The sequence below is a fragment of the Varanus komodoensis genome, unplaced genomic scaffold (assembly GCF_004798865.1).
Source record: "Varanus komodoensis strain SLA01 unplaced genomic scaffold, ASM479886v1 scaffold92, whole genome shotgun sequence".
Lineage (NCBI taxonomy): Eukaryota > Metazoa > Chordata > Lepidosauria > Squamata > Varanidae > Varanus > Varanus komodoensis.
In genome coordinates, this window is record NW_025336624.1 from 876,309 (window position 1) to 888,810 (window position 12,502).

Sequence of the window (12,502 nt, forward strand, 5' to 3'; positions counted from 1 at the left end):
CAAGTTGTCTCTGACTTATGGTGACTCTCCAGAATGTCCTGCCATGGACAGACCTGCTTATCTCTTGTAAACTCAAGGCTGTGGCTTCCTTTATAGCAGCAATCCATCTCAAAAACAGGTCTCCCTTTTCTTCTGTCTGCAACTTTCCTCAGCATGATTGTCTTCTCCAGTGAGGCTTGCCTTCTTGTGATGTGACTGAAATACAGCAGCTTCAGTTTCATCATTTTTGCTTTCAGGGAAAGCACTGGCTTGATTTAATCTAGGACCCACTTGTTTGTCTTTTTATCTACCTGTTCAGGGTATTTGCATAATCTCTTCCAACCCCATATTTCAAATGCATCACATTTCTTTCTGCTTTCTTCACTGTCCAGCTTTCATATCCGTGCACAATTATTTAGAATACAATAATGCAGATGATTTTGGCCTTGGTCCCCAGTGAAACATCCTTTCCAATGAGTTCCTTCATTGGTGCCCTTCCCAGTCTCAGCCTTCTTTAAATTTCTTGTCTGCAGCCACCCTTTGCATTGACGACTGAACCAAGTGATGCAAAATATTTCCCGATTTCAATCACTTCATTGTTGATAGTAAGGTTATGTAATTTTTCTGAAGTCATGGTTTTTGTTTTTTTAATATTCAGCTGCAGTCCTGTTTTTGCAGTCTTCTTTCATTTTCATCAGGAATTGTTTCAATTCATTACTGCTTTTTGCCAATTTTATAGTATTATCTGCATCCCTTAAATTATTGACATGCCTTCCACCAATTTTATCTCCTTTCTCTAATCCTAATCTAGCTTTTCCTATCGCAGGTTCTGTGTGCAGACTGAACAGATAGGGAGATAAATACACCCTTGTTTGATGCCTTTGCTTATGGGAAACTATTCTGTTTCTCCATATTCTGTCCAAACACTAGCTTCCTGTCCATGATACAGGTTAGCATCAGGACAATCAAGTGCTGATGCCCCCCCCCCCCCCACATCTTGCAAGACCATTCATAGCTACTCATGATTCTTCCAGTCAAAGACATTGCTGATCTTCTGGAATTCTTCGTTGTGCTCCGGGCCATGCGTATTTGGGATATTTGCACCTCCTCCTTTTCAGACTCCAGCTTGAACAACGGGCATTTCTTAGTCCACACAGAGTAAATATTGTTGCAATGCCTTGAGCATCACGTTGCTTCCATGGCCAATGGTCCTATACTTGCTTCACTTAGTATCTCCTTTCTTGAGGACTGGATGTTTCTTGAATGTGGCCCATTGTTTTGTTTTCCATATTGGTCAACATCTTTGTGGGATATGCACCACTTCAGTCTGCAGCTTGGAATAGATCTGTTGGTATCCTATCTGCTCTAGATGCTTTATTTCTTCTGGGTGCTTTCAGAGCAGCTTTCCCTTCACTTTCTAATAGGGCAGGCTCTTCTTCACAGGATTCCTTTTTGAAGGAGTCTGTCATCCTTTTATCTCTTCCTTATAGCTCTTCTTCTTTCCACCTGGTTAGATATTCCAGATTGGTCCTGTTGGTCTTTCCCCATTCCTAGTCTAAGTTTGAATTTCCCTTGGATTTCTTGGATCTTCTGGAAGAGGTCTCTTGTTTTCCTCTTTTATTGTTCTTTTCTATTCCTTTGCACTGGCCTTTGTAACAGTTCATTTTGTCTCTGTGCAATAGTTACTGAAAAGTAGTGTTCAGGATTCTGTCCCTACTTCTGTCACCTTTTATTTTTGTTTCTCACTTGTCCTTAGCAATATTGAGGGTTTCTGTTGTCACTCATCTAGGCCTTTTCTTTCTTTTTGCTACAGGAATTGTCTTTTGGCATTCTTTCCTGAGAAAATCTCTTGTTTCAGTCCATAGTTCTTCTTGTTCATCATGGCCAATCTAGTTGAGTAATGCAAATCTGTTCTTTATGTGAACTTTAAATTCACAAGGAATGTTATTCAAGTTGTAGCCTGACAATACGGTTCTGTTGGTGATGTTTTTCAGATTTACTCTGAGTTTTGATATTAATTGTTAATGGCCACTACCACAATCTACAGCTGGTCATGTTTGGCAGCAAGACTACAATTAATCTTGTGTGTCCAACTATGTAGTCTATTTGACTTTTGTAGTGGCCTTATTATTATTATTATTATTATTATTATTATTATTATTATTATTATTATATGTGTACAGACATCTGATCAGCTGTCCAAAGTATGTAGTAGGAATCAACAGATGGTTGGCCTCATGGAATTTTATAAGTTATTCTCCTCCTTTATTTCTGACCCATAAGCCAAATATTCTCACAATGTTTGATTCTGCTTTGTTAGATACTTTTATCTTCCAGTCAGCTATGATTATTTGCATGCCTTGCTTTTTATGTTATCAGTTTCCTCTTGGGTGCCTGTATTAACATTTTTGAGTTCTTCTACTTCAGTGACTATTGTTGGAGAATAGACTTGGATGATGGTTAAACTTCCACAATTTCTAATTGATATGATTCAGTCAGACTTTGCTTTATAGCCCCTTACAGGCTGTGCTATATCTTGCCTCAGTGCTGGAACCTCTCCATTTCTTCTGAATTTGTCATTTCCAGAATAAAAGAGTTTGTGCTTTCCTGGTTGAAAACATCCCATTCCAGTCCACTTTAGTTAGCTCACGCCAAGTATGCTGTTATGCTGTTTCATTTCTTGCTGTACAATTTCCAGTTTGCCTTGATTCATCCCTGTCTTGTTCCAGGTGTGTGTGTTGTGCAGCATCAGACTTTTCTTTCACCTCTGTGCATGTCAGCTGCTAGACTTTGTTTCAGCTTTGATTGAGTTGTGCCATTAGCCACAGCACTATTCATACCTGTCCTTTGCTCTTCTCCTGTAGCTGATTGAGTGTCTTTTGACCTAGAAGACTCATCTTCTGGTACTAGCTCTGGTTTCATTTTGGACTGTTTCATCATAGGGTTCATAAGGTAAGAAGATTCAGAAGTGGTTTCTCCTTGCCACCTTCGGCACAGTACTAACCAGAGTTAGCTTGAGCATCACTGCCCCTGCCTGTGAAAGGTATTCCTTCATTGTCACCTTCACTTACTGCTGCTGCCCAATAGCTGGCTTTCTGGGGGTTTTCCAGCCCCATCACCAGTGGGGACATCTATCGCTCTTCTGCTGGTGTGACCATTACTTCTGAAGAGGGTGGGTACATCTTTGTCTTGGTGTTTCAGCTTTGGCCATTGTGATCCTGCTAGGAGACAAGATCAGTCAGAGAATCTGGCCGTATTGCTTTTGGTTTCTCTGACGCTCTGAAACCCCATGAACTTGTTAAGTTGTGCATCATACCAAAAATTATTGTCTGGATTAATTTGTACAGCACCGATGCACCCATTTACTTTGCAACTTAGCTTGACCCTCACAATTTCTTTTAAAAAGTTGATATGGTGTTTGTTCTTTACATTAAAAATTACTAGATAATCTCTAACTATTCCACAGCATCTGCAGTGACTAAAATGCAGGCTGTACACTGTACAGAAGTCAGCTAGCAGGTGGTAAAAAAAGGTTCTTGAATGTGGGCAGAGAAAAAAAGGCATGCATGTGTAGCAGACTGGCATGATAGTGGTCCTCAGCCTTACTTTTATCCTATGTGCCTCTTTCTCCCTCTGTCCTTTCCTCCTCTTTCTTGAGAGGCATGTCCTGAGTCATCTTGTTGCTGAAACCTGATTCCTTCTCTGATGGCCCACAGCAGCTGGAGAAACAGCCAAGTACAAAACTCTTCTCACAAGAGGCAGCAGGATCCCTGCAGGAGCTGCTGCCATAGCAGCAAACGGCAGCCAGTCTAAAGAAGTTAGGCTTCATCCTTCCATGGATCCCCTGTCCCCAGTCCCACTTATCTTAGAGTAGATGTTCTGTTCAGGTTACTTGGGTGCTTGGGAGGACAGATGTGTAAAAAATTAAAATCAACAAATATGCAACTGTTTAAATCTGAAATGGGCTTTACGGTCCTGTGTGGTAGGTGACTGTCACAAACTGTTATAAGCTAAGGCTGAGAGCTTTTATGTCTTGGGGGTAATATGCTAAGTTAATGGTAGGTATGTTGCTCAGTCTGCATGAGAACTGGCATAGTATAGTGGCCAGTAAATGTCTGAGGTCTGAAGACCCTGTTCTAATTATACATTCCCAGCATGGCTTTAGGGAAGCCACTCTTTCCCCTATCACACTCCTTCATCTGTAAATATGGGCGCAATGGCACCAGGGTACCTTGGAGTGCAGTTGAAAGAATTAATACTTTGAACATTAGAAAGCAGTTTTTTAAACACTTTTTGTTATTATTACTGCCTCCACTATGGCTTCTCTCACTCCTCTGGCAAGGATGTGTAATTGTTTGGCCACTCTTACTTTGAACCTAAAGAACTGCTATATTATAGTCTTCCCCCTGCCCCAGTTCAAATTCCACTGTTTGCATTGCCATACAGCACAGTATCATATTGGCTGTAATAAAGCTACTAAACGGCAATGAAGCCCTGAGCCATGTGACCAATTGCAATAAGAATCTGTATGTCTAATAAAGTAATTAGCAAAACAAAAATGAATGTACATTCTTTAAGAGTTACCAAATATTTTGGCTTACACCTGTGTCAGGGGCAGTTAGTAGAAGAGATGGCACTGAAGCATCCGCAGTGGCTGTTGCAGTGTGTTATGGCCGTGGATGGATTTCCCCACTTGCAAGAGAAGTGCAGGACATGGTATAATCTCCAGGTTTAGTCCATTTGAAATCAATCGATCCAGTCTATCAATCCATATGTTGTCCCTTGTATCAAGGATTACTCGATCAGGTGGTGGTTCTGGAGGAAATACTGCCATATCTGAAAGACTGGGGCCAGCAGAATAAAAATGTTTTGCCATAGGTTGTTCTGTCTTCTTTGATACTAAAGCTGACTTGTATCACAGAGATCAGTGGTGGATTTTTACCAACATAATACATGCTGCAATTGGAGTGAAATATATTATGCTGTTAGAAATGCGAGTGATGTTCTGTTTAATATGAAAGATCTTTCAAGTCATGCTTTTAAATGTTGCTATTTCAGTCAGAAAAGAGCAAGTACTACCCTGGCTGGATGAATGCTGGTGTGATCCAGGATCACTGATGGGTGCTTTAATTTCAGCTTTTACAAGAAGCTTGGCAGAAAACCACAGCAGGTGGCTTGTTTTTGGACCAGGGAGAGTTAGCAATTAGGAGGTAGCTTTCTTAGTAATCCTTAAATTCTTAGGAATAAGCATCACAGGGCATAATGATACAAGACAATTATCAAATAACTTGGATGAAGATCCAAAAAGACTTACAAAAATGGACTAATTTTTTTTTTGTTTAAGCAAGTTTTGAGTTGATTTAATTTTATTTAATACTTTTATTAATTTTGGTAAATTCGTTGGTTGTGTTTACTGGTATGTGTTAGTATATTTTATTTGAGGTGCTTTATGTTATGGTCTTATCTTTATATATGATCAATAATTGTTTTATTGTATTTATGTATATTTTTATGTTCTAGTATTGTAAGCTGCCCAGAGAACCTTTGGGTAATGGGGTGGCATGGAAATGAAAATAAATAAATAGTTTGGAGATGAAGAATTTCCCCAGAGTTGGTTCCCACTCCCAAGTCAAACAAAAATTTCCCAAGAAATAGAAAATTAGTACAGTAAAGTGAGTCCTGAGCTGGTTCTCTCAGATCTGCTAATTATCTAAGGGAAGATACCTTTTTAAATGGGATGCAGGAATTCAAAAAATGGTATACCCCATTTCCAATCTAAAGTGCTAGTATAAATTATATCACCCTATATGTATGTGGAGATCACCTGCTTACTAGTAACATATAGTTATTAAAATCAATAAGTAAACTTGCCATGGAGTGCAGTTAGTCTTGTGTGAAACCAATTTTTCTCTCCTTGTCTTTACAGTCTTCCCACCATTGTTCTGTGACACCACACAGAATAGGTCCAGGAGCAGAATGCCAAGATGGCACTTCCCCCCCACATTCCTGGTCCTGACTCCCTGCGCCCATTCACTCGTGAGTCTCTTGCAGCAATAGAGAAACGTGTTGCTGAGAAGGAAGCTAAGAAGTTGGAAAAGCACCATGAGGAAGCTCTTGAGGAACAAGATGAGCCCAAACCCCGCAGTGACCTTGAGCAAGGAAAAACCCTCCCTCTCATTTATGGGGATCCTCCTCCAGACCTCATTGGGGTGCCCCTGGAAGAGCTGGACCCTTTCTACCATGATAAGAAAGTAAGTGGGAAGGGAAGAACCCAGCCACAAGGTGAGATGGAATTCAGTTCCTATCTCTGGCAAAGTGCCATGGTGATACATGGCTTGCATTACAGAGACCTGGGCGGGAGAGGGGGTGGGGACGTAGCCCTTACTCAGTTATGCCCGCCTGGGTATCTGATCCAGCACTAGCCACACCCTGGGAGGAGGGGGGGGGTCTCCGTGGTTCATTGAGCTTCAATTTCCCTCACGGAGCTTCCTGCTTCCTGAAGACCGGGTCTATAGTGTTTTTACCTGGTGATGGGCAATTGAGACAGATTAGGGATTCTCCTGGTGTACCATGCAACCTTCTGCCCATCAGACTCCCTGCCCGAGCTGACGGAAATCATCCTGGACCTGGTATTGAGGACCCCCAGGATGTTGGCCCTGGGGGACTTCAATCTCCATGCCGAGACTGTTCTGACTGGGGCGGCTCAGGACTTCATGGCCTCCATGATGGCCATGGGGCTCCTCAACATGTTGTTGGCCCAACCCATGCATGAGGTCACACTCTGGACCTGGTTTTCTAACAGGGCAGGAAGATGGTGATCTGGAAGTGAGAAACTTGTGTTTGACTCCCTTGTCATGGTCAGATCACTTCCTTCTGAGGTTTGAGCTCGGGGCTGGCCTTTCCCTATGTAAGGGTGCGGATGCCATTAAGATGGTCTGCCCTCAGAGTTGGATGGATCCTGATGGATTCCTGAGGGCTCTGGGGGATTTTCCAGTTGATAAAGCTGGTGCTCCTGTTGATGCTCTGGTTGATTTGTGGAATGGGGAAGTGACTGGAGCCATCAACACGATCACTCCTAAGTGTCCTCTCCCTCCAGGCAAAGCCTGTTCATTTTCATGGTATACACCTGAGTTTTGGACGATGAAGAAGGCTGGGAGACGATTAGGGCGCAGGTGGAGGAAATCACTGGATGAATCTGACTGAACATGCTTACGTGCTCATTATTGAGCCTATGCTGTGGTGGTGAGGGGGGCAAACAAGAAATTCTCCTCTGTTTCCATTGCCTCCTCACAGTGCCATCCAGCGGAGCTTTTTTGAGTGGTGCATGGCCTAATACATCCTGGTCCTAAAAAAGATCCTGTGGCACCATCAATAGCCCGTTGTGATGACTTTACCCAGCACTGTAAGGAGAAAATCGCTCAGATTCATCACAAGCTGGACTCCACAGTTGATAGGGTTCCATCATGGGAGGTGTCCACAGCCCCGTCTGGTCCAGCATTCTTGGATGAATTTCAGTTGATGTGGCTTGATGTTGTGGACAACTGTTGGAAGAGGTCATCAGGAGGTCTGGGCTGCGGAGTCACCAATACACTGATGGCACCCAGCTCTACCTCTCGTTTACATCTACAGTATACCCCCGTGAAGTCACGGTTCAGTGTTTGCGGCCTTAGACTTTTGTGGAATTTTCCATGCGGTGGCTTGCTCAAAAGGAGATTGTTTTCTCCAAGCGAGTCCAAGCTGATCTCCTTGCGAGTAAGCTGGCACCTTGCCATGCAGCGGCTTGCTAAACTTGCTAAACCAGTGCCTGGCCAAGGTAATGGGCAGGATGAAGGCCAATAAACTGAAGCTCAATCCAGATAAGATGGAGGTCCTTTCGGTGGGTGGTTCAGGTTTCCAGGTAAGTGATTTTGGTTGGGTTGCACTCCCTCTAAAGGACAGGATCCGCAGCCTAGGAGTACTCCTCGACCCAGAGCTGTCCCTGGAGGCCCAGGTGACAGTGATGGCGAAGAGCACTTTCCTTCAGCTTCAGCTGATCCATCAGCTGCATCCTTACCTGAACTTAAACTGCCTAGCAATAGAGACCCACGCACTGGTAACCTCCTGGCTGGACTATTGTAATGCGCTCTATGTGGGGCTGCCCTTGAAGATGGTCTGGGTACTTCAAATGGTGCAAAAAAGAGCTGTCAGGAAGCTGTCGGGGACCAGTCATTACTCTCATATAACTCCGGTCCTCCATCAGCTCCACTGGCTTCCCATCAAAGTCTGGGCCTAATTTAAGGTGCTAATTATGACCTATAAAGCCCTAAACAGCTTGGGACCAGGATACCTAAAGGAACATTTTTTCCCTACATGCCCTCATGCCCCTTAAGATCTGCAGCAGAAGCCTTGCTCCAGGAACCCTCCTTGAAGGAGATCAGGAGACAGAATACCCAGAGCAGGGCTTTCTCTGCGGTGGCACGCCAGCTATGGAATGCGCTCCCTAGAGAGATCCACCTGGTGCTGTCATTATATGCTTTTCAGTGCCAGGTCAAGACCTTTTTATTCACCCAATATTTTAATGTTTAATATATTTTTATTTCAGTCATAGGTTATTTAGTTTGGGGTATTTATGATATTTATATTTATATCATTGTATTTATTTATTCTTTTGTGAGCCGTCCAGAGACCCAGAGTGATTGGATGGGCTACAAATATCCCAAATAAATAAATACAGAGAATAAGACATCTCGGTACAATTCCAAGAGTCTCCAATTTGAGATCCACTGGTATTCCAAGAAAATACTCAAAAAACTCAGCCAGGACTCAGTCTTCAGTCTTGCCTGAATGAAAGCCGAAGCCACCCAAAATTTTTGGGAGCATGCATAATAAACTTCTTGATGAATCACCCAAAGGGTATTAGGTATATCCAAACCCTTCTGCCTGAACACAAGGCTTTCTTGTTTTCTTTCCCAATGGGAGACTTTCAGGTTGCACCAAAGGCTGCTTCCAAATGTCATCAAGCTGGGTGGCACAGGCGATGTGGGGAGATCTTAGCAAGCCCATTGTACATCAACAAGCAGGCATATACCTGTCATGCAGTAAATCTCTGGTTAAAAGGATTTCAGGGCTGGGTAAAACTCCTGCCTTGGAGAGCTCCCACCAGTTGGCATAACCCATGAATTGAAATGGTAGGGTGGAGTGACTGTCATTCACTAGCACAAAGCTTCCCCTATGTGTCTCCTGTGTGGGAGAAACTGTTGCTAACACTGCAGTATAGCCAAGTATATAGTTTTCATACCATGTGGGGACATTAGCAGCAGATCTGCTTTGACATAAGGGCCCCATTCTCATAAGGTCTCTGTGAATGGATCAGCATGCTAATTCATGTGGCTATCTCATTCTCACTGGGATGCCGCTGCCTGCAAAATGACTAAATAATCCAGGGATTCTTTCATCCTGAATTGTTTTGCATGGTGTCTGACCTAGGATTCTGGCTTGTCTCTCCCCAACAAGCCAGAACTGGAAGCTAGTGATCATTTGATGAACCAGGTTCTAGAATCCCCTTCACTTGCCTACTGGTATGTGGTTCTCTTGCTTGCCTGTATGGAGTTCTTTTTGTCCTAACTGACCTAATGGCATTGACAGAGTAGAAACTGATGTGGGATGAGGGGACCTGAAAGAGTTTTGAGAGGAGAGGACTTAGGCTGAGGTTCAAACACATTGCTGAGCGCTTTGCCAAGTTGCCTGTGCAAAGTATCCTTTCTCTGTAGCTCCTATCACCAAAGTTCCCTCTTGTATGCGCAACATAGGCTCACACCACATGCCCTCTCATATGGGATCTGCTCCCATGTCCAGGGGATTGTATAGTGATAGAGGAGTGCTGTGGCACTGAAGAGTGATGCTTCAGGGCTCCTTTGTGGCAATGTGAGCAGGTTCAAAGGAGATGGGGGCAGGGTGGGTTGGTTGGATGGTTTTGCTTTCCAGTGCCACTTCCAAGGTCAGTGCACACACACACATGCACGTGCGCGCGCACACACATCTTGATAGCTAAGTCCTGAAGAAGTACAGGATCTAGCCTATGTATGTCCCTCCCCAGTTGCACTTACCTCAGATTCACATCTCTGCTCCGTTTCAGGTCTTCTACTAGCAGAGCTGTATCAGCAGTACAGTACATCAGTATGGAGTTGTGACAGCATATCTCCACTTGCAGCAGCATAGGCAGAATCCCCCCTGTATCGCAAGTCTCCACCATATCCTCAAGACCCCCAGCTGGTGCAGGAATGGGAAGGCAGAACTCCCACAGACCAATATTTTTCCCCTTGTGTGTTTTTGCTGGTTCTTTGGTAGTCCTGGCTTCACTGGAGATCCAAAACATTTTCCTCCTTGTCCTTTTTATCTACTTCTACTGCCACAAAGGAACACCAGTTTTGGAACTGGGACCATCGTATTTTTGTTGATTCATTTCTACCTGAAGGATGATTCTAAAAGGTGGTGGTGCTGGGACAAATGCTCTGCCCTGGTGTTCCACAGGATTGCATCTTGTCCTTAATGCTTTTTGGCATCTACATGAAATTGCTGAGGTGGGGTGAGGTGAGGTGAGGTGAGGTGATTTTGAAGTTGGATATAATCGGCATGATTACATCTGAATCAGTGCCTGGGATCAGTAATCTGTATCTCAGTCCTGACAAGATGGACATACTGTTGGTGGAGGATCATCTCTTATGGATGAGATTGCACTGCTGTCTGAGAATCGGCTTCTCAGTCTGGGAGTGCTTACAGACCCAGCTTTGTCACTGGAGGCCCAGGTGGATTTGTGGCAGAGTGGCTTTCACCAGCTGCGGCTGGTTCACTAGCTTCTGCCCCCCATAGACAGGAAGCCCAGCTCTGGCATCTGTGCACTGAGCTCTCTTGCCATCTTAGCTGATCCTCCAGTGTTACCTTGATTTCCAGTAATGCTTCTGAGTCCCTCATGTTTTTGTGCTTTGGAGCAGTTTGGGTGAGTTATTTTTAAATTCACCAGTTTGCCTTCTGGGTACATGTTGATTTGTGAGCAACCATAGCGATCATTGTAGCCTTTTTCTGAATGGGCAGTATCCACTTTTTGACAGCTGCCATGACAATTACTCAATATTCCAAATGTGCTCATGGACCCAAGGGATTTGGGAACCCCTGGCCTACCCAGTTTTCTTTAACTTCCAGAAATATGTTGCACATGGTTCTGAAGGCTGCTTTCATAGATTGTTCAGAAACTGCAGTTAGAACAAAATATAGCAACCAACTTTGAGGAAGGTCATTGAGAACATAGCATAGTGATGCTTGAACCATTTCACATATTGTCCTTTTGTAATTAATTATTCCTTATTTTTAGCTTATATTTACCCTACTTAGCTTCTTCTACCTCTTACATTACCATTATATATACTAATATATTTAAGTAGACTTCCCCCAATACACAGTAGCTATTTAACATTAAACTTAATTATTAAATTCATTCAATATGTCATGCTTTAATCATTAGACTCATTCAAAATACAGTGCTTTCAACCTTATATTATTTAGTTAGCCTTACTCTACTATTTTTATGACTTTGTCTCCTAAGTCTTATATGTTTTCTACAATTTCTACAATAACTTAAATTTACCCTTTCCACGTCAGTACAGTTTTTTCTACTTTCCTCCTCCTTGTTTCTTCTTCTTTTCCAGTTGTCCTTCATCAATCAAACTGAGGTCTAGTATTAGTGAGATTCTGCCAACTGCCCCCTGGCCTTTGCTTGTTAGTCAACATTCTTTTGTTCATACTCCATCAAAGGCCGATTCTCGAATCTGCACTGCTGCCAGGGCCTTTCCTGCAGTTTACATCCTTGATCTTCTACTTCATCCATAAGTCCCCATCTACTAAACTAAAGCTTTCACCCTGTTCTGGTGAATTTATTATCTATGTTCTACCCTTATGCAAGACTTTCATGAACACTGGGTATCCAGTGGGTATATTTGATGTTATTCTTCAATAGAACAGCCTTAATTAGCCTCAGCGACTGTCTACATTCTAGAGTCTGGAAGCCAAGATCTTGGTAGACCAGAATAGGGGCTCCTTTAAATTTCAGTTGGTTTTGATTTTTCTTTCATTATTTTCTTAAATCTATGTTTCTTGTAATAATTTGAAAATCTGACCAAAACATCTCTTGGAAACTTCCTAGCTCCTCAGTTGTAGCCAACTCAATGTATCCTTTCAAAATCCTCTTGTTCCCATTTTACATCAGGAATCATTTCTTTAATCCATTCAATAATATCATTTTAACTTTTTTTCTTCTAATTATGATCATTCTGGAATGTGCTTAATTCGAGCATTCAGTTTACTATGAGTCTTGCAAAGAAATAACTTCTTTATCCAATTCAGATATTTTTGTTGCCCGATGATCCAATTGCAGTGTATTAGCCAAAAGTGCTTTCTTTGTTCAGTAGAGAATGAGCAGAATAGCTGCCCATTTCCTCTGATGGTGTGGATAATAAAATGCAGAATGAACAAAGGTGGGAGGAGTTATTCC

The 12,502-nt window shown here is 42.8% G+C and overlaps 1 protein-coding gene across 1 annotated transcript in view; it reads left to right on the top strand.

Annotated features, from left to right (window-relative positions):
- The first annotated feature begins 5,948 nt into the window (after window positions 1-5,948).
- Window positions 5,949-12,502, top strand: part of LOC123017372 (sodium channel protein type 4 subunit alpha-like) — a 61,861-nt gene continuing 55,307 nt past the window's right edge. The window contains exon 1 of the mRNA XM_044418683.1: window positions 5,949-6,230. Coding sequence (XP_044274618.1) covers window positions 5,964-6,230 — 267 coding nt within the window. The 5' untranslated portion in view covers window positions 5,949-5,963. The remainder of the gene's footprint in view (window positions 6,231-12,502) is intronic.